This window comes from Gavialis gangeticus, unplaced genomic scaffold (genome assembly GCF_001723915.1).
Source record: "Gavialis gangeticus isolate Ggan-Ray unplaced genomic scaffold, GavGan_comp1, whole genome shotgun sequence".
Taxonomy (NCBI): Eukaryota; Metazoa; Chordata; order Crocodylia; family Gavialidae; genus Gavialis; species Gavialis gangeticus.
The window spans coordinates 117,048,392-117,067,363 of record NW_017729031.1 but is presented as its reverse complement, the minus strand read 5'-3'; the positions used below and the strand labels follow the sequence as shown (position 1 = coordinate 117,067,363).

General features: G+C 44.6%; 1 protein-coding gene across 1 annotated transcript in view; it reads left to right on the top strand.

The window, feature by feature from the left end:
- The window catches only part of DHX8 (DEAH-box helicase 8), a 37,701-nt gene that overhangs the window by 2,079 nt on the left and 16,650 nt on the right, over window positions 1-18,972 (top strand). Inside the window, exons 2-17 of the mRNA XM_019523641.1 lie at window positions 873-958; window positions 1,583-1,655; window positions 2,087-2,172; window positions 4,213-4,322; window positions 5,380-5,697; window positions 6,136-6,280; window positions 7,074-7,277; window positions 8,683-8,770; window positions 9,081-9,178; window positions 9,851-9,998; window positions 10,360-10,541; window positions 10,887-11,081; window positions 11,298-11,483; window positions 12,047-12,257; window positions 12,446-12,627; window positions 13,761-13,901. Of these exons, the coding sequence (XP_019379186.1) occupies window positions 873-958; window positions 1,583-1,655; window positions 2,087-2,172; window positions 4,213-4,322; window positions 5,380-5,697; window positions 6,136-6,280; window positions 7,074-7,277; window positions 8,683-8,770; window positions 9,081-9,178; window positions 9,851-9,998; window positions 10,360-10,541; window positions 10,887-11,081; window positions 11,298-11,483; window positions 12,047-12,257; window positions 12,446-12,627; window positions 13,761-13,901 (2,453 nt within the window). The remainder of the gene's footprint in view (window positions 1-872; window positions 959-1,582; window positions 1,656-2,086; window positions 2,173-4,212; window positions 4,323-5,379; window positions 5,698-6,135; window positions 6,281-7,073; window positions 7,278-8,682; window positions 8,771-9,080; window positions 9,179-9,850; window positions 9,999-10,359; window positions 10,542-10,886; window positions 11,082-11,297; window positions 11,484-12,046; window positions 12,258-12,445; window positions 12,628-13,760; window positions 13,902-18,972) is intronic.

Genomic DNA, 18,972 nt, shown 5'->3' with positions numbered 1-18,972 from the left:
CCACCCTTGTAACCTGTCTAGGTCTGATTGTAGCCTGTTGCTTCCTTCTAGTGTGCCCACGTCCCCCCACATCTTAGTGTCATCAGCAAATTTGAACAGGGTGTTTTTTACCCCCTCGTCCAAATCACTGATGAAGATGTTGAACAGCGCGGGCCCGAGGACCAAGCCCTGCGGAACCCCACTGCCCACGTCCTTCCAGGTTGAGAAGGACCCATCCACCACCACCCTCTGGGTGCGGCCCTCCAGCCAGTTGGTGACCCATTTGACTGTGTGGGTGTCTACGCCACAGCCCCCCAGTTTCTTAATGAGAACAGGGTGAGAGACAGCGTCAAAAGCCTTCCGGAAGTCCAGGAAGACTATGTCCACTGCTACCCCTGCATCTAATGATCTGGTGATCTGATCGTAAAAGGCCACCAGGTTGGTCTGCGAGGACCTGCCACTGATGAACCCGTGTTGGTTGCCCCTAATCATGCAGTCCCCTGCTGGCCCCTCCTGGATGTATGCTAGAATGTTGTTTAGTGGCTGTACTTATGAGCTCTGGTCATGGCCTAGGATACCATTGTGTTCAGCCGTATACAGCACAGCAGAAAAAGATGGTCTTTGGCTCAGAGCGTTTACACGCTTACTTAGAAAATGAGTTCTCCCTCACCTAGATGTGATTCCTCCAGGTCTGACTTCTCAAAATTAAATCAGAGATGGTGGCAAAACAAAAAGACTGCCCTGCTGAAGGCTGTGTTCCACCTTTCTGATGAATAGATGGGAGACTTCACTATTCTGGGTTGCCAAGTCAGCTATCTTTTATCACAATAGAACATGTTTGAATCTGCTTCTATTAATTTTGTTTAATTTACTCTACCACTTTTCCTTCACAGCGGAATTTGTGATAAATCTTGCTGAGAAAAACACTACATTTGACGCATTCAAAGCTGTCCTTTTAAAGAATGGCGCCGAGTTCACAGTAAGTGAGATTTAGACCCTATTGCATGTCCTTTCTTTATCCTGAGACTCCTTGTAAAAGCTAGTTTCTATTTAAAAAAGTTACAAAGCTGAAGTGTTTATTAATTAACATGCAACTTTTTTTACTGAAAAGCAGTCTGTGTATCTTGGCTTGCAAACACTTCTATCCAGTACGGGTTGTATTATTAACAATACTTGATATGATTTATATGAAGCACACTGTAATCTTGAAGACTCATCTGGATTATTTGGTATCTCATTGGTGAGCACATGGAGTGCAGGAAAATCAGCTGGCGTGAAAACAAATATTTGTTTAAATATTTCTGTGGTGTTCCAATATCATGCTGAAAGAATAGTTAAAAAAACAGTGATATGCAGGAGAGTAATTTAAATGGAATTTCATAACTGTTTTTACAATCAAGACTTTTTTTGTGTTTCTGTACAAAAGAACTACACTTTTTATGGTCTGCACGTAAATTCCTGGACTACCCAACTTTACTTCTACATGAGTTTTCATCTTTAGAAGTTGGAATTGAGCACTTGTCACTGTCTTATAGTCTGTGTTAGTTTGCAAGAATTCCACAATGAGTTCTGAAAATGTTTTTGGGGTTGTTGAATTTTTCAGGACTCTCTTGTTAGTAATTTGTTACGCCTCATACAGACGATGCGTCCTCCAGCCAAGCCATCTACAAGCAAAGGTAAGTGCCATCTAGCTGTTCTCGACAGAATAGAAAACTGTTTAATTCTTTAATTATTTGTTGACTAATCTGGGTTTGATTGGGATAGCCTTCCTCATAGTTTTGTGGATGTGTTCCATATATCCTGTTTTTACAGCAGAAATTTGCGTGATTTGAGGTGTAAAGACAGAGTTTCTAGGCTACTGAGAAATTTATTTTATTGAATGCAAGATTAAGAAAGCTATCATCTTTAATTAATTAGTCTGTCATTTGTGGGAGATTATGTAGTTCTCTTTTAATGTAAATTTTACAAAATGTTCAGTAAAGCTAACATTTAGCACAAAACTGAAGTTTATCCTTTTTTCAGAAACGACAAAGAAAATTATTTTAGCCATGTAATAAAAATAAACTTCTAACAAATTTTATGTATGCTTCTTTTGTTCTTGATCCAGAGGCAATTATTAAACCCAAAACAGAAAAGGAAAAAATGAAGGAACTGTTCCCAGCTCTTTGCAGGCCAGATAATCCCAACATCAGAGTAAGGAAACAATTTCATACCTTAACAACCAATATGCGAAGCTGTGATGTGTATTTTTTGCTGTGGCTCCCCCTGGGTTTTCAGTTGCCATATCAACATTAGTGTTTATATCCATTCCTCATGCACAGCATATTATGAGTCCTGAGAAGTGAAAACTAGAGGTGCGTTGATACATTGGTTCAATATCGGATTGGCACCAATATAAAGAACATTGACTGTATCAGAAATCAGCTTTTTTTGCCTGATGTGGCCAATAATATGGCCAATAAAAGCCCTGTGCATGTGCACAGCCGCAGCGCAGCACATAGCTGGTGAGGACCACAGCCTGACAGCTTGGATAGCTGTGTCCAGCTGGTAAGTCTGTTGTGGTGGAAGGGGGGTGTGTGTGGGGGGGCAGATCAAGGCCCCTGTGGTGAGGGAGGAAATGGGGCCAGGGCAGTAGCAAACGGCTCCCAGCCAGGGTGGGGTGGGATGGGGCATGGGGACGGAGCCGTGGCTTGTCCGGGGGGGGGGGGCCCCAACACTGTGTGTACCCCGGAAGGTCACAGGGGGCATGTACCCCCAGATCTGTGCAGGGCAAGGGGAGACTGCTGCTGTGGAGTGGGGCGGGCAGTGGTGCTGGGAGGGGTAGTTGGGGGTACTGTGGTGAATTTTGCAGCCCACCCTGCACAGATCCGGGGGTGTGCCCTTTACCTCCCTGTGCCCCCCAGGCGAGCTGTGGCTCTGTCCCATGCCCTGCCCCAGCCCCACTGCCTCCCTTACCGCAGGGGCCTTGATCAGCCCACACTTCATACCCCATCCCTTCCACCACTACAGACTTACCAGCCGGACACTGCTCTTCAAGCTGCCAGGTTGAGTATTGGAAATAGGATTGGTCTCGGTCAAAATGTCTTCTTAAAAATCGGCTATTGGTATCGGCCCAAAACATTTCTATTGGAGCACCTCTTGTGAAAACAAAATGGGCAGGAAGAAAATATTTGGTTTTGGATTACCAAATTTTTGTTGCTGGGGACTATTAACATAGCACTAAGTGCACATGTAACCTTGTGGTATGCCCACAAAAGCAGTGCAACTACCCTGAGGAATTTACAGTTGAATTCAGACAATATAATATGCAGCATGATGCTTCATATGCTGGTAGCTGTGACAACACTGATACTGCTATAGGACACTTTGGGCCAAATCCTAATCCATAGGCTAGGTGCTTAAATGTGAACTTGTTCCGCTCTGTTCCAGTCCCTGAAAAACAAACAATATTCTTACATCATCTTAGCCTTAAGACCAAGTGACAGAAAGTGGAGAGCAGGAGGGAGGACCCAGGTGCCTTTGGCATAACTTTTGTTGGGTACTTGAGCAGTGTAAAATGGGATCACACTTTGGCACCTAAGACGGAACAGAAACAGAACCCTTTCCTTCAAAGTGGTCTTGAAATGGACACAGTACTTGAACCTTAGGATTGAAGAGCCTATCCAGGGAACAAGGTTGCATGAGGGAAGAAGCAAAACCAAAACAAGAAAAAGTTCAGGGAAATAGAAGAGAAGATACAGGGTGGTACAGGAAGTGGTGCAGCTCAGAGGAGGCACGGAAGAAGGTGGTGCTGTGCAGGGGAGGCAGCGGGAATATGATGCATTGTTCATAGACTGACGTTAATTAGCTCGGGAACTCTTAATAAGCATTTGTTTATAGACAAGCTAGTTTATGTCTAGTCTTTTGGATAAAAATCTGGGTTACTCAGGATGTCAGTAACTCACACATTTGGGTTCATGTGTTGGTGTTAAAAGTTATTCTGAAGAAGTTCTTAATCAAATCATAGAGCAGATGCAGCCCTATGGTCCAGAAGGGGTTCCCTTTGAGACTCTTGGCTTCATTATGCTTACCTATATATCATATTTTCTTTGTCACATTTTCTCTGAGCTGTTTTTTCCTCATGTTCCTCCTTAATGACAGTAACAACAAGGGTGGTTGTCTCATTGCAGAGACAAAAGCCCTTTTACGTGCTTTCAGTCAGTTTACTTAAAAAGACATTCCTTTTCTCTGCAGGCTATGCTGGATGAGGATGATGTGAAAGTGGCAGCTGATGCTCTTAAAGAACTTGAAGCTTTAATGCCTAATGCTGATGTGCGGGAAAAACAAAGGAATAGTGACCACAGGTAAGTTTCCAAACCATTGCTGGATTGGTGTCTCCTGGGTCTGGGGGGGCACCCAGGGTCCCCCTGCAGCTGATCGCTGAGTGGGGGGGGGGCCTGCATGCTCCCCGGTGGGCCTGGAAGTGGACCAGAAGTATTTCCAGTCTATTTTCGGTTTCACCACTGAGCACGCAGGGACCGCTCCCCCACTCCTGTGGGATGCTGCATCCACCCCAGCTTCGCAGTGTTCGTGAGCCACACCTGGTACCTTAAGGTATCTAGAAAAAATGTTTAAAGCTGTGTCTATGGCCGAATCACTGATTCTCTGAATTAGCATCGAATCTTCAGATTTGGATTTGACCCTAATTGAAGCGGGGACAGCGATCCGAATCAATGAATCAAATCACTGTCCCTGATTCTGGCTGAATCTGAATCCAAATTGAATACAACCTGTTTCGCACACCCCCTAGTAATCAGGTTTATTAGCTCTCATCTCCATATACTGCTGTTAACAAGGATGTTATCTCTGGAGACACAAATCCACATCTTGAGAACTGAAACCAAGCATTAAGGATGCTTAATGGGAACTTCTAGACTGAGCACTGAGTCCCATTGAGTTAGAGTGCTTTTCTTTAATCTTTACTAATCGGTAGAGGAGCCTCTGGGAGCCCCGTAAGATTGGGCCCCTAATATAGTCCGTAGCATGTTGTGACATATTTATAAAACTTTTCTAAAAAGGTTACATGAATATATTGTCTCAAATAGTATATAATTAGAAGTTATAATCCCTATTCCATGATGATTTCTTTGATCTTTAAGGTATCTTAAACCTGTATAAAGATAGTTTTAATTTATTTTAAAAGCATCTTAACAAAAAATAAAAAATGTATTTAAATAAAAAAAAATCTGATTTAGATAAAAAAAAAAACCCTGATTTTTTTTTTTTTTTTTTTTTAATTTTAAAAAATTGTTGATTTTTACCCACCCTGTCCTTGGACAGTGGCTTATTAGCAGGTGTCTTTTCAACATGGCCTGTCTTTATATGGGAATTGAACGTGGATTGTTAATTTTTACTTGATAGGGCAAAGAGGAGGAGGAGAAGTCGCAGTCGCAGCAGGGATAGGGACAGGAAGCGGAGGCACCGATCACGTTCCAGGTCCCATTCTAGGACTCGGGATAAGAATAAAGCGAAATCTAGGTATCGCTCACGGAGCAGGAGCCCAAGTCCCAGCAGGGACCGTAAGGACCGAGAGGACTATTCTGTGAAGAGCAAAGATAGATGGAGAGACAAGCATGTGGATCGGCCTCCACCTGAAGAGCCTTCCATTGGAGATATTTACAATGGCAAAGTCACGAGCATAATGCAGTTTGGGTGCTTTGTGCAGCTGGAAGGACTAAGGTATTATCTGGCTTTCAGAACAAGTTGTTACTGTTTCTTGTATCATCGTCCTTGTTCTAATAGCATCTGAGGAAGCAGGCTATCACCTACAAAAGCTTATTTCTGTCTGAACCAGTTAGTCTCTAGGCTGCCACCCTGCCCTGCCTTGACTTCAGACTAACATGGCTAATTACCTACCTCTCTACCTTCTGTGCATTATAAACATTTTTTAAAAGTGCAACTTATCAGGCTCAACAAACTATGGCAGTGATGCACCCTGCATTTCACAGCTACTATTGGTTGTAAACAATGTTTGCCTTTCAAGGGGCAGTTTTCATGGCAAAATATTTTTTGTTTTTTTGTAAACATTTTAAGACATGCTGGAGATAAATGATATGAAAGTCTGATTCAGTAATAATATGTGGTATTTTATATTTATCTTCTTTTGTGTGTCCGCAGGAAACGCTGGGAAGGCTTGGTCCATATTTCTGAGCTTCGCAGAGAGGGACGTGTTGCTAATGTTGCTGATGTTGTGAGCAAAGGGCAAAGAGTAAAGGTCAAAGTTTTGTCCTTTACTGGGTCCAAAACCAGCCTGAGTATGAAGGTATGCATGGAGTTTCACTTGTCTTCAAGAAAGATCAAATGATAGGAAAGAGATAGAGTATTTGAAATTTTGGTATTTCATATATTGCTGTAAACCAGGAGTGCCAATGATCTGGCCTTTGGGGCTGGAAATTTGGTGGTAGGGTGAGTGGCAGGAGTATTAATTGCTGTGACTCCCAGAGCCATGGCAATTAACACTGCTGCTCCAGTGTCTTTCTCAAGACTGCAGCCCATCTCCTACAGAGGGTCTGTGGCTATCCCAGAAAACAAATCACTCTTCCCCTTCCCCTCTAACAACAAAAATAATATTAAATTCAAAAGAACCATAACAGAAAGACTCTCCGTCCCTGCCTTGGCCCTTACTGAAGGGCAACACCAAAGGCTGCCCTTGAGCATGCCCACTCGGGGAGGGTTGCCAGCTATGTAGGTCCTGCAAGTTGGCTTGGTCCTTCTGCTTGGGTGGCCAAGATGGTGTCTGGGCTGGTGTCTCAGAGGAGATGTGGGAGGATGGAGTGATGGCAGTAGTTCTTTAGCCCAGGCAGGCCTCCAGTTCTTTGCATGAGGAAGACATTTTACTTTAAATTAATGGAAACTATGTACTCCTAACCACAAGCCATTGGCTGCCTTTTTTAGCTGCCAATTTGTAAAACAGCAGGTGGTGAAATACAGCCTCCCCCCTTGGAAATGAAGAAACACTTGTTTTTATGCCCCTGCTGTAGCAGAAAATGTCAGAGCAGGTGTATAAGAAGTGGCAGACTCCTGATTAATAAATCTGTCAATTATATATGATGTAGGATGTTGATCAAGATACTGGGGAAGACTTAAATCCAAACCGACGCAGAAACCTGGTTGGAGAGACCAATGAAGAGACTTCCATGAGGAACCCAGACAGACCCAGTCACCTCTCCTTGGTGAATGCCCCTGAAGTGGAAGATGATACCCTTGAAAGGAAACGCCTCACCCGGATTTCAGACCCTGAAAAATGGGAAATCAAACAGGTACGATATGTTACCAATGTATTGTGGTGTAAGAATGTCTCCTAATGTTACTGCAGGGGAATTTCAACTTATATGTAGTGTGTCTGTTTTTTTCAGCAGTTCCTGTTCCTTTCATTGCAACCTTCTTTCTGTAAAATTTGGGACTTCCTGAGCTTTGCCTTTTAGATTTTAGATAGACTTGACCAGACCTCACCTTAGACAAAGTCTAAAACAAATCATTCTGTCAGTAATTAGGACCCTAGAAAAACTTTTGGTCAGGGACTAGATGACTAAATGGATTGTGGAGCCTTTTATTCTTTTGTCTCTGATCGGAGAGTGCTGTCAGCATTCTAAATGTCCTTCTCAGCCTGTTACTTATCAGTTCAGCTGCCTTCACTAGCATTTTAGTATGGCCTTTCAGTCCAACTGTGTGATGATGCAAGATTGCTCCCTACTGCAGGGATTTTCAACTTTTTTGGGTCAGTGTACTCCCAGCGGCCAGTCAACAAGGATGGAGTCCCCCGGCGGCCGGTTGTGGGAGGGGGGGATTGATGGAAGTGGTGGTGGCCTCTGCTGCCGAGTACCCCCTGAGGCCTTTCCAAATACCCCCAGGGGTACGTGTACCCCCAGTTGAAAACCTGTGTCCTACATTACGAGGGGTGATCAAAAAGTTCTAAGACTTAGCCTTTATTTTAAAGAATAGCGTACAAACAACATTTTTATGAGCTGTCCCCTTCAAAGTAATCTCCCCCAGATGATATGCACTTGTCTCAACTTTCCTGCTGCTTTTGGAAGCAATGCTGGAAGTCTTCAACTGTGAGTTTTTTGAGTTCCGCTTTCACATTCTTATGGATGGTAGGAATGTCATCAAATCTCCTTCCTTTCAGCTTCATTTTCATTTTTGGGAACAGAAAAAAATCACATGGGACAAGGTCAGGTGAATACGGAGGGTGTGGTATCACAGGAATGTTTTTTTCAGTCAAAAATTCTTGAATGGAGACAGCAGTGTGTGAAGGAGCGTTGTCATGGTGCAGAAACTATCGACCATTTTCACAAAGCTTGCAGCAGTTTCTTCTAACTTTATCCCTCAATCAAATCAAAACCTCTTTTTAAAAGGCCTGATTGATTGTTTGACCACTTGGTACAAATTCCTGATGAACAATACCCCGAACATCAAGTCTTAGAACTTTTTGATCAAACCATGTATACTTGAACCTGTTGTATTCAGACTAGTTTTAAATGCTTTTAGGAGAAGTCTACAACCCCCTTTAGATTTTTTTATTGTTACTTCTATCCTCCCCTACTACCATAGTGACCTGGTACACCTTTTGTTTCATGAGAAGTGCGTACTCTTCAGTGGGACAATTTACCCTTGAATTCTGTTTGTATCTGGGATCTAACCTTCGGTGTTGCATCCCTCCCCCAGATGATTGCTGCTAACGTGCTCTCCAAAGAAGAGTTTCCAGACTTTGATGAGGAGACTGGGATTCTCCCTAAAGTTGATGATGAGGAAGGTAATGCTGTGCAGTAGTTTTTCTGGGAGTGTGATAAATCCTTGCGTTTCTGGGTATACCATGTATGTATAAAGAGACTTCTGATGGAACCAAACATGAGATTCATAACTAACAATAGTCTTAATTGCTTGGACCTGGGAGTAGTGCTGGATAGTGGTGGGCTTTGGCCAGGCGCACACTCCTGCATCTGTGACACTTTTTACCCTTATGCAGGATACACAGGAAACATGGTCATTCTCTTGTTACTGAAATATCAGCTGCAGGAGGCTGTTTATCTCCTTGTTAAATCTGTATTGTTTGTGGGTTTTAGATGAGGACCTTGAGATTGAGCTGGTTGAGGAAGAGCCACCATTCTTGCGAGGACATACCAAACAAAGTATGGATATGAGTCCCATCAAAATAGTGAAGGTAAGACATTTCTGACCAAGTATTAATACCTGCATGCTGGTTTTACCTAAGTGCTCAGTTAAATTGAAGCTTTATTATTTAGAGCCCTGCAGCACTGTGCTCCAGATCCTTCCTTTACTATGTATAGCTGGTTCTCACTTGCATGGTATCAGTGAGACAAGACTTTGGCATAGGAATGCAAGGTTAATATACAGCCAACTTTTCACTGGAAAAGATTGAACCAGTTGGTACTATTCTGTCCCATATTTCTCTTGTTTTTTAAGGCTGGGGAGAGGATAGTGGGGGAAACCATCCTTCCTGCCAACAATACAGCTAATCTTGTCCTTGATTAGAAGATAAGATCCTACTTTGTACTCATGACCATTGGCATCCTGAAATTTGGCTACTGGAAATATTCTGGAGCTTGCAAAATGCAGAAGAGTTAAAATCCCTTGAACTAACTGATACAACTAATCCCTTTCACTACCTGAAGTAGATAGACTGGGCTCAAAGGAATCATTAAGACTCCAAGATTGGGCACTGCTTGAAACAGCGATAGTAGGGTTGGAGTGTGGTTGTAGTTGTGATGGTCCAGGAAATATGTGAGAAGCCAGGGCTTTTGGTGATAACTTTTATTGGACTAACTATAGTTCAGAGAAATATCACGCATGTCTTCATGTTCTCATTCTTCAGAATCCTGATGGCTCCTTGTCCCAAGCTGCAATGATGCAGAGTGCATTAGCCAAAGAAAGGCGAGAACTTAAACAAGCCCAAAGGGAAGCAGAGATGGACTCTATCCCCATGGGACTCAACACTCACTGGGTGGATCCTCTTCCTGATGGTATACTCTGACTTGTATCTATTATGCTAGTCATTGTGGTAGCTGAACACTTCCAGAAAATACGTGTTTTGTTGGGGATTACTCTCTTTGTGGCTCCTTCATATAAAAGGCAGTTTCCCTCTGGTGTCCAGCTTTCATGTTGCTTGTGTGTATTACCAAATGATGTGCAGGTGGAAGGATGGTAAAAATACTGGCAGGACAAGAATCAAGATCAAGGTCCCAGAGTCTTCTCTGCTTCTTGTCTAAATGTGCAGTTTGTAGTGTGATCTGTAAACTGCCATTTTATCGTATACTATTCATTACTAGTCTAGCTCTGTCATGTCAACTGTAACACAGTAATAAAATTCTCTTTCCTTTCTAGTGGATGGGAGACAAATAGCTGCCAACATGCGGGGTATTGGGATGATGCCCAATGATATCCCAGAGTGGAAGAAACATGCATTTGGTGGCAACAAAGCTTCATATGGTAAAAAGACCCAACTTTCCATAATTGAGCAGAGGGAGAGTCTCCCAATCTTTAGACTTAAGGAGCAGCTAATTCAGGTAAGGCTCAGGCAGGAGTCTTTAATTAGAATGGATGAAACTTTGATACAAATGCCCCTGCCTTTGCTTGTTAATGACATTTTAACTCAAAATTGTTATTTCACTATGAATATTAATGAAGTGACAGGTAGGGCTAAAATTGGAAGCAAGGTTGCATGTGACAAATTTCTGTAGGGGCTTGCATTATCTGAATAAATAGGCAGGTTGTTGGTGGCTTAGTCCTGATTTTACTTAACAAGTAATGCTTATGGCTTGGGTCAGCATGAGCCATGAGGACTCAGTCCAGTTTTATAGATACTGTATTACCTAATCTTAACAAGCACTCGCTAATGCTTTATTTTTTAGGCAGTTCATGACAACCAAATCCTGATTGTTATCGGAGAGACAGGCTCTGGGAAAACAACACAGATCACTCAGTACCTGGCTGAGGCAGGGTATACGACAAGAGGAAAAATTGGATGTACCCAGCCTCGCAGAGTGGCTGCGATGTCTGTTGCCAAGAGAGTGTCAGAAGAATTCGGTTGCTGTTTGGGACAAGAGGTAAATTTTGGTCTGGAGGATGTAGAAAGCAGCAGCTCTCAGCAATAGGGTAACAAACTGTCCTCTGGGATATGCTGGGAACGAGGGGCTGGCGTGACCATGTAGTTTGAGATTAGCAGTTCTGACAGCTTTGTTTGACTCTGATTTATATAGCTTAGCATAAAGGGAAGAGAAATTGTGATTCACTGAAATCCAATGTTACCCTTTTTTTCATAGGTTGGCTACACAATTCGATTTGAAGACTGCACCAGCCCTGAGACAGTCATCAAGTACATGACAGATGGTATGTTACTGCGGGAATGTCTCATTGATCCTGACCTAACCCAGTATGCCATCATCATGCTGGATGAGGCCCATGAGAGGACTATACACACTGATGTGCTCTTTGGGCTGCTGAAAAAGGTAATGAAACCCTTTGACCCCTTCCATGTGCAAGCTTCCTGTATTCTCTGCAGTTATAACTGGAAAAGGATTAATGGGGGAAGGAAGAGACACTTAAACCAAACCTATCGTATTGCTTTAAAAGGATCTTTATTAAGATGGGGTTAACCTTCTATAAGAGTAGCTCATCTACTCTTAAGTCTAACTGTAAGTGAAATGGAGTACTAGTAACGAAGAGACAAAGCTCAGGAATTCAGGACGTTTTATGGGGATAAATAAGGAACTCCCTTAAAATATGGAAAAGGGAGGGAGTTTTCCTGGTTAAGAAGTTTAAAAAAAGAGGTTTTAAATGTGACTTTAATTTTTAAATAGTATGAGGTGCTGGGCACTTTCTTGTGGTACTTATGGACTCATGGTACATTCTCCCCTGCCTGTAAATGAGTCCAAGAATTAGTCAACCCTTCAAAATGACTGAAGTCTCTTGTTATCTGAAGCAATCTAATTGAGTAAAGGAATTTCTCTAAACTCTTACCATTGCATATGTTACTATTAATCTGACCTGGGACCTTTTTCTCCTGCTACAGACAGTGCAGAAACGGCAAGATATGAAACTTATTGTAACATCAGCAACGTTAGATGCTGTGAAATTCTCGCAGTATTTCTATGAAGCTCCAATCTTCACGATCCCTGGCAGAACATATCCAGTGGAAATTCTGTACACAAAAGAACCAGAGACAGATTATCTGGATGCCAGTCTGATCACAGTCATGCAGATCCATTTAACAGAGCCTCCAGGTGAGTGGGATAAAACCTTGGGAATGGTTTGAACCTGTATCATGTGGTGATATGGCTTTACAAAGAGAACATTTAAGGAAGAGGCTTTTGTCCATGGGAGAAATGAGAGGAAAGGAGGCAGAGGGAGTTGCTAGGTAGAGGCTGTGTAGAGCAGGATTAATTTTCATGTTTGTGGTTCCCTTGTTTAGGTGACATCCTGGTGTTCCTTACTGGTCAGGAAGAGATTGACACTGCATGTGAAATCCTCTATGAGAGAATGAAGTCACTAGGACCTGATGTGCCAGAGTTAATTATCCTGCCAGTATATTCAGCTTTACCCAGTGAGATGCAAACCAGAATCTTTGACCCAGCTCCTCCAGGCAGTCGGAAGGTAATTCCAGCCAAAGCATATTTCTACCAAGTGGGACCAGTGGGAAATGGGAGAAACCCTGCTCCCCCGAGCACTACCAGGAGTAACTAGAAATAACGGCCATAAGTTGACTGGGAGTAGATTCGAGTTGGACATCAGGAAGCACTACTTCACAGTCAGGGCGGCTAGGATCTGGAACCAACTTCCAAGGGAAGTGGTGCTTGCTTCTACCCCTGGGGTCTTCAAAAGGAGGCTAGATAATCACCTTGCCGGGGTCGTTTGACCCCAGCATTCTTTCCTGCCCATGGCAGGGGATTGGACTTGATGATCTGCTCAGGTCCTTTCTGACCCTATCAACTATGAAACTATTTTCACCCAATAGTGCAGTATTACCTTGTTGATTGCATTCAGAATCATTTGTGTCATGAGGTGGGGAGGTAGGTAATTACAGATTGCTGTGTAGCTTTGGAGCAGTGACTCTTACTTTGCTTAACACACAGCACTTTTTTGCTGTGTTCTTTGCACAGAGTTTTTGGTTTTTAAATATTGTTCTGTTATATTTTAACTGTTCACTTAGCATCCCAAATGCTTTCATGCAGATCAATGTTATAAATAACATTGGTATGGCAGAACATTTTTTCTAAATGCTACCATTTAATTTAACACCATAGAAAGGCTTAAATTTCTGTTGGGTGTATTTAAAAGCACCTCTCAGAGGATGGCAGGAGGACACCCCTTGGAACGCATTCTGGGATGAGTTCTGGATTTATACAAGCGATGTTGTAGTGTCTGGCAAAAAAAAATCTTCCAGAACACATGAAATTCTGTAGCAAAAAGCCTTTCTTTGTTTCTATCAGTGAGTTCCATGTTGTTGACTTCACTGCTTTAAATCTAAAAGAAAAATAAGTTGCAGATATTTAAAGTTTGGGTAGCTGGAGAAATCTGCTCCATGCGTACTGGCAGAAGATGACACCTTTGATAAGTGACAGACTAAAGTTTTAATAATAACATTTTTTATTGCAACAGCTGTATCTTCAATAATGTGATTATATCACATGAAAGGGTTTGTTCAGACTGAGTAGCACTAATTTGACCTGGTCCTGTTTGCTTGCCCTGTAAACACTAATATTGGGTTGTACTCCTCTTGCCTGCAGGTTGTCATTGCTACCAACATTGCTGAGACTTCTCTGACTATTGATGGAATCTATTATGTGGTGGATCCTGGGTTTGTGAAACAGAAAGTTTATAATTCGAAGACTGGGATTGATCAGCTGGTTGTTACACCAATTTCCCAGGTACGCTTCATATGCTTTTCACAGAAAAGTAGGGCTGGAAGGGACTTCAGGAAATCATATCTAGTCCAACTCCCAGCTCAAGGCAGGATCATCCCTTTCTAAACCATAAGTGTCCCTAGCCTATTTCAAACAAAACTGCATGAAAAACCTTTCTCTCACAACTATCAGGCCCAATACCATGAAAAATCAAGAACACCTTAACTTGGCACAGGTAAAGCAGGGGGACAAGGGCACTGCCAGTGTCTTGCCACTGCAAGGACAGGAAGCACAGGTTTCCCTCGATTTTATGCGAATTCGCTGTTATGCGATGACCTTTTTTATATCAGAAATTCATTATCTGAGAGGTAAATTTGCTGTTATGTGATTGGCATAGGCATGCTTCCCCTCTCCCCCAAGCAGTTAGGTCTGAGCATTTGTGAGGGGAGAGGAAAGGGCCATGGGACCAGGGCCCCACTCACCGCAACCTCTGCTGCAGCTGCTCTGGGAGTGGCTGATGCCAGTGGCTTGCAGCTGCTGGGCTGTGCCATGCCCCAACCCCCCTGAGGATCTGCTTCCCTTGGGCACTGTACCCTGAACTCCCCGTGGCATAGCCCAGCAGCTGCAAGCAGGTGGTGTCCACTGCTCCCAGAGCTGCAGCAGGGGCAGGCAGCAACCTGCAGTGGGTTGAGAGTGGGTTGGGGTCAGTGATGGCACCAGGCTCTTCCTGGCTCTCAGGGTAGGCTGAGGCAGTGGGGTGGCAGCAGCCCCCCTCCCAAAATTCACTGTAGCCCCCCACAACCTGCCCTCCCAGCACTGCTTCTGAGCGCTGGGAAGAACCTGGTGCCGCTGCCGGCCCCAGCCTGCTTTTGTCCCACTGCAAGCTGCTGCCAGCCCCTGCTGCAGCCCTGGGAGTGGCAGATGCCACCTGCTTGCAGCTATTGGGCTGCACCGTGCCCTGAACCCCCTGGCTGTTCCCAGGGCTACTGCAGCAGGGGCTGCGGTGAGTGGGGAGAAGTGGGGTCAGTGGGGCTGCTGTCCACCCCAAGCACTGCAAAGAGCTCAGTGCCACTCCTGCTGCAGCCCCAGGAGCAGCAGATGCCTCCTGCTTGCAGCGACTGGGCTGTGCTGCGCCCCTCTCCCCACCCCTTACCTAGCCCCAGCCTCCCTCCTTCCCTCACCACTGTGGGAATGTATCCCTGTTTCATTGTAAACTGGGTTTGTTTTATACGAATTTGATTTATGTGCTGTTCCCTGGAGGGGAAAACATTTCTTCCCAGCCACAGCTCACAAAGCCCAGAAGCATGAGAGAAAACAACCTCTATTCTGCAACCTGGGAACAGCAAGTATAACATCACACATCTGAACTAGAGAGCCAGAATCCCCCTTTCTGTCGCTCCATCCCCTCCATAAATGTGTTTAAGTTATTTAATCTGGTTTCATAACCAAGCTAGTTGTGGAACTCTGCTTCATTGTTCTGCTGCTAAGCATTGTCCTCTCCAATTTCCAATGAGAGTATATGGGTTGGGGGATCTCCTAGACTTCCTTCTGTTGCTCTTCCCAGCCTACCGCAGGCATTGATATTTCTTAATCATCCCTGATCAATACTTAATCCAGGTGTGGCCTGTCCAGTGCCAAGTAGAATGGTACTATCACCTCCTGTGTCTCATACTGTGTTCCTGTTAATGCAGCATAAAATTGCATTTGTTTTTTTGGTGACTTCATTGTACTAGCTAGCTTGCTAGCTTGTGTTGACTGCACTCTGCCACATCCCTCAGATCTTTTCAGCAGAGCTACTGCCTAGCCAGTCATTTCCTGTTCTGTATCTGTATATTTGTCTTTTATTCCTTACATGTACCACCTTATGTTTGTACTTAGTGAATTTTTGTTTTGTTTTCTAGCACCTAGTTCTCCAGTCTATGAGGATACCTTTGAATTCTAATTGTGCCCTTCAAATTCCAGAGTCCAGAATGAGGGGGAGTTTGCTAGGGACTTTGCTTGAAAACTCTCTCTCACATTCCTTCACTGTAAGGTTGCTGAGCAGAAAGAGGTTTTCAGGGAAAAGAGAGCCTTTCAGACTCAAAGAACAGAAAAACAGGCCATCTATAGAGGAGCTTGCTAGGAAAGGTTTTCTTGGAAAGAAGCAACAGATTAGAAGACCCGGGGTGATGACTGGAGGATGTCACACTCCCAGAGCCACTGCCACTTCCAGCTCTTCCTCAGCTTGAACCGGTGAGATGTCTGCCCAGGCAGGACCATACGTCATTGAGACTTCCATCCATGTCCTGGTTTGGTGTTGTGCAGACTGTGGCTTGCAGGTTCCTTCCAGTGTTAGCCAGGTTGGAGAGTGGCTGTGATATGAGTGGTACCTTCTGGGTGGTGTCCTTCAGGGAACAGGCAAGAGAGCTACAGAAGGAGGTGGTAAGGCTCTGAAGCATCCTCTGCCATGAGGACTTCATTGATTCAGTGCTGGAGGAAACCTCTAGGATTTTGGAGGAAGGACTGCCAGAGGTGGGTCTAGGAAAAGAAGGGGGTGTGGACTCCCAGGAAGGTGGAAACTTGGAAGCATCTCTGGCAGCAAAAGGAAGTTGTCATCCCCACCTGAAGTGGTTTGCCTGGGGAACAGATACGGAGCACTAACAACAGAGGAGGTGGAGAGCATTCCATTGGTGGAAGAGGCCAGGCCAGGAAACTCCAAGGTGGGGAGGATCGAGACCACTGCCACAAAGAGGAAGCAGTGGTGGGGGTGGGGATGGTTGGAGACTTCCTTCTTCAGGGGATGGAGGGATCCATCTGCTGGCCTAACCTTTTGTCCCAGGAGGTCTGCTGCTTGCCTGGAGCCTGGATCCGAGATGTTACAGAAGGATTACTGAGACTCATCCGACCTTCTGACTACTACCCAATGCTGCTTATCCATGTGGGCACTAATGCTACTGCCAGGGGTGATCCTGAACAAACCAAGATTGACTCCAGGGCTCCAGGTGCAAGGGTGAGAGGACAGGGGCACAGGTGCCCTGGTCAAGAGGAAAGGCCCAGGCAGGAGCAGACACACCCTGCAGATCAATGCAGGTGGTTTTGCCAGTAGGGATTCGGCTTGTTTGACCAGGGGATGTTGTTCCAAGAAGAAAGATTGCCAGAAAGTGACATGATCCACCTGACAAAGAGAGGAAAGAGCATCTTTGCCAACGGGCTCTCTAACCTAATGAGGAGGGCTTTAAAGTAGGAGAGCAATAAGGGTGATGTCATGGTGGGTGTCCACTGTAGACCACCAGACCAGGAGGATGAGGTAGATGATGCTTTCTTCAAACAACTAGCAGAAGTTTCCAGATCACAGGCCATGGTTCTCATGGGGTACTTCAGTCACTCTGACACCTGCTGGGAGGGCAGTATAGCAGTGCACATTCAATCTAGGAATTTTTTGAAGAGTGTTGGAGGGGTTGGAGAGACCAACGAGGGCCCATGCTCTTCTTGACCTTCTGCTCACAAACAGGGAAGAATTGATGGGGGATGTAAAAGTAGATGGCAACTTGGTCAGCGGTGACCACGAGATGACTGAGTTCAGGATTCTACCAAAAGGAAGAAAGGAGAGCAGCAGAGTATGGATCTTAGACTTGAGAAAAGCAGACTTCGACTCCTTCAGGAAACTGATGGGCAGGATCCCCTGGGAGGCCAGTCTGAGGGGGAAAGGCATCCAGGAAAGCTGATATACCTTGATTTTTAGCAAAAAGAGTCAAAACTCGTGGAAGAAGTAATATCTTTTAATAGATCAACTAGACATTTGCAAACAAATTCTTTTTTGTTTATTTACAAGCTTTTGGGCATGCTCACTGTTCATCAGGTATAGGAGAGAGCAGAGATTGTAAAAGTTCTCCTAGGTAGAGATGAAATTTGTGTATTACAATCTCTGCTCTCTCCTTTTCCTGATGAAGGGTGAGTGTCCCCTAAAGCTTGCAGATAAATAAAAGAATTTGTTTGCAAATATCTAGTTGATCTAATAAAAGATATCGCCTCTTCCACAAGTTTTGATTCCTTTTGCCCCTAGACCAATACAGCTACAACCTGGATACCTTGACTTTAGCAGGGCTTATGTTATGGTTTCCCACAGCATTCTTGTAAGCAAGCTAAGGAAGTATGAGTTGGATATGAATGGACTGTAAGGTGGCAGTTTGGATGAATGGACTAGTTGGCAGCCGGCATCAAGTGGAGTGGCCCAGGGTTGGCTCCTGGGGGCTGGTTTTGTTCAGTATCTTCTTTGATGATCTGGAAGATGAGATGGAGTGCACCCTCAGGAAGTTCACAGATAACACTAAGCTAGGGGGAGTAGTAAATACACTGGAGGGTAGGGCTAGGATTCAGTGACCTAGACAAATTGGAAGATGGGGCTGAAAGAAATCTTATGAGGTTCAACAAGGACAAGTGCAAAGTTCTCCACTTAGGACAGATGAATCCCATGCACTGCTATGGGTTTGGGACCAGCTGGCTAAGCAGATGCTCTGTAGAAAAGGACCTGGGGGTTACAGTGGATACGAATCAACAATGTGCGTTTGTTTCCAAGAAAGCTAACAGCATACTGGGCTGCATTAGTAGGAGCGTTGCCAGCTGATCTAGGGAAGTAATTATTCCCCTTTATTCTGCACTGGTGAGGCCATAGCTGGAGTACTATGTCCAGTTTTGGGCCCCTGACTAGAGAAAGGATGTGGACAAGTTGGAGAGAATCCAGTGGAGAACAATGAAAATGGTTAGGGGGCTGGGGCACGTGACTTATGAGGAGAGGCTGAGGGAACTGGGCTTATTTAGTCTGCAGAAGACGAGACTGAGGGAGGATTTGATAGCAGTGTTCAGCTACCTGAAGGGTGGTTCTAAACAGGATGGAGCTAGACCAGTGGTCACCAACCAGTGGATCTTGATCCATCGGTAGATCTTGGAGCCTCTTGGAATTGAGCTGAGTCTGGGGTAGGGGGCTGAGTGCCCATGTGTGTGCCCCAGCCCAGCAGGGTAGTTCATGGGGGAGGGAAAGGGCAAGGGCTAGATCGAGGCCCCCGTGGTGAGGGACAGTGCCACAGAGGCAGGAGCAGGGATAAGTTGAGTGGGGCCC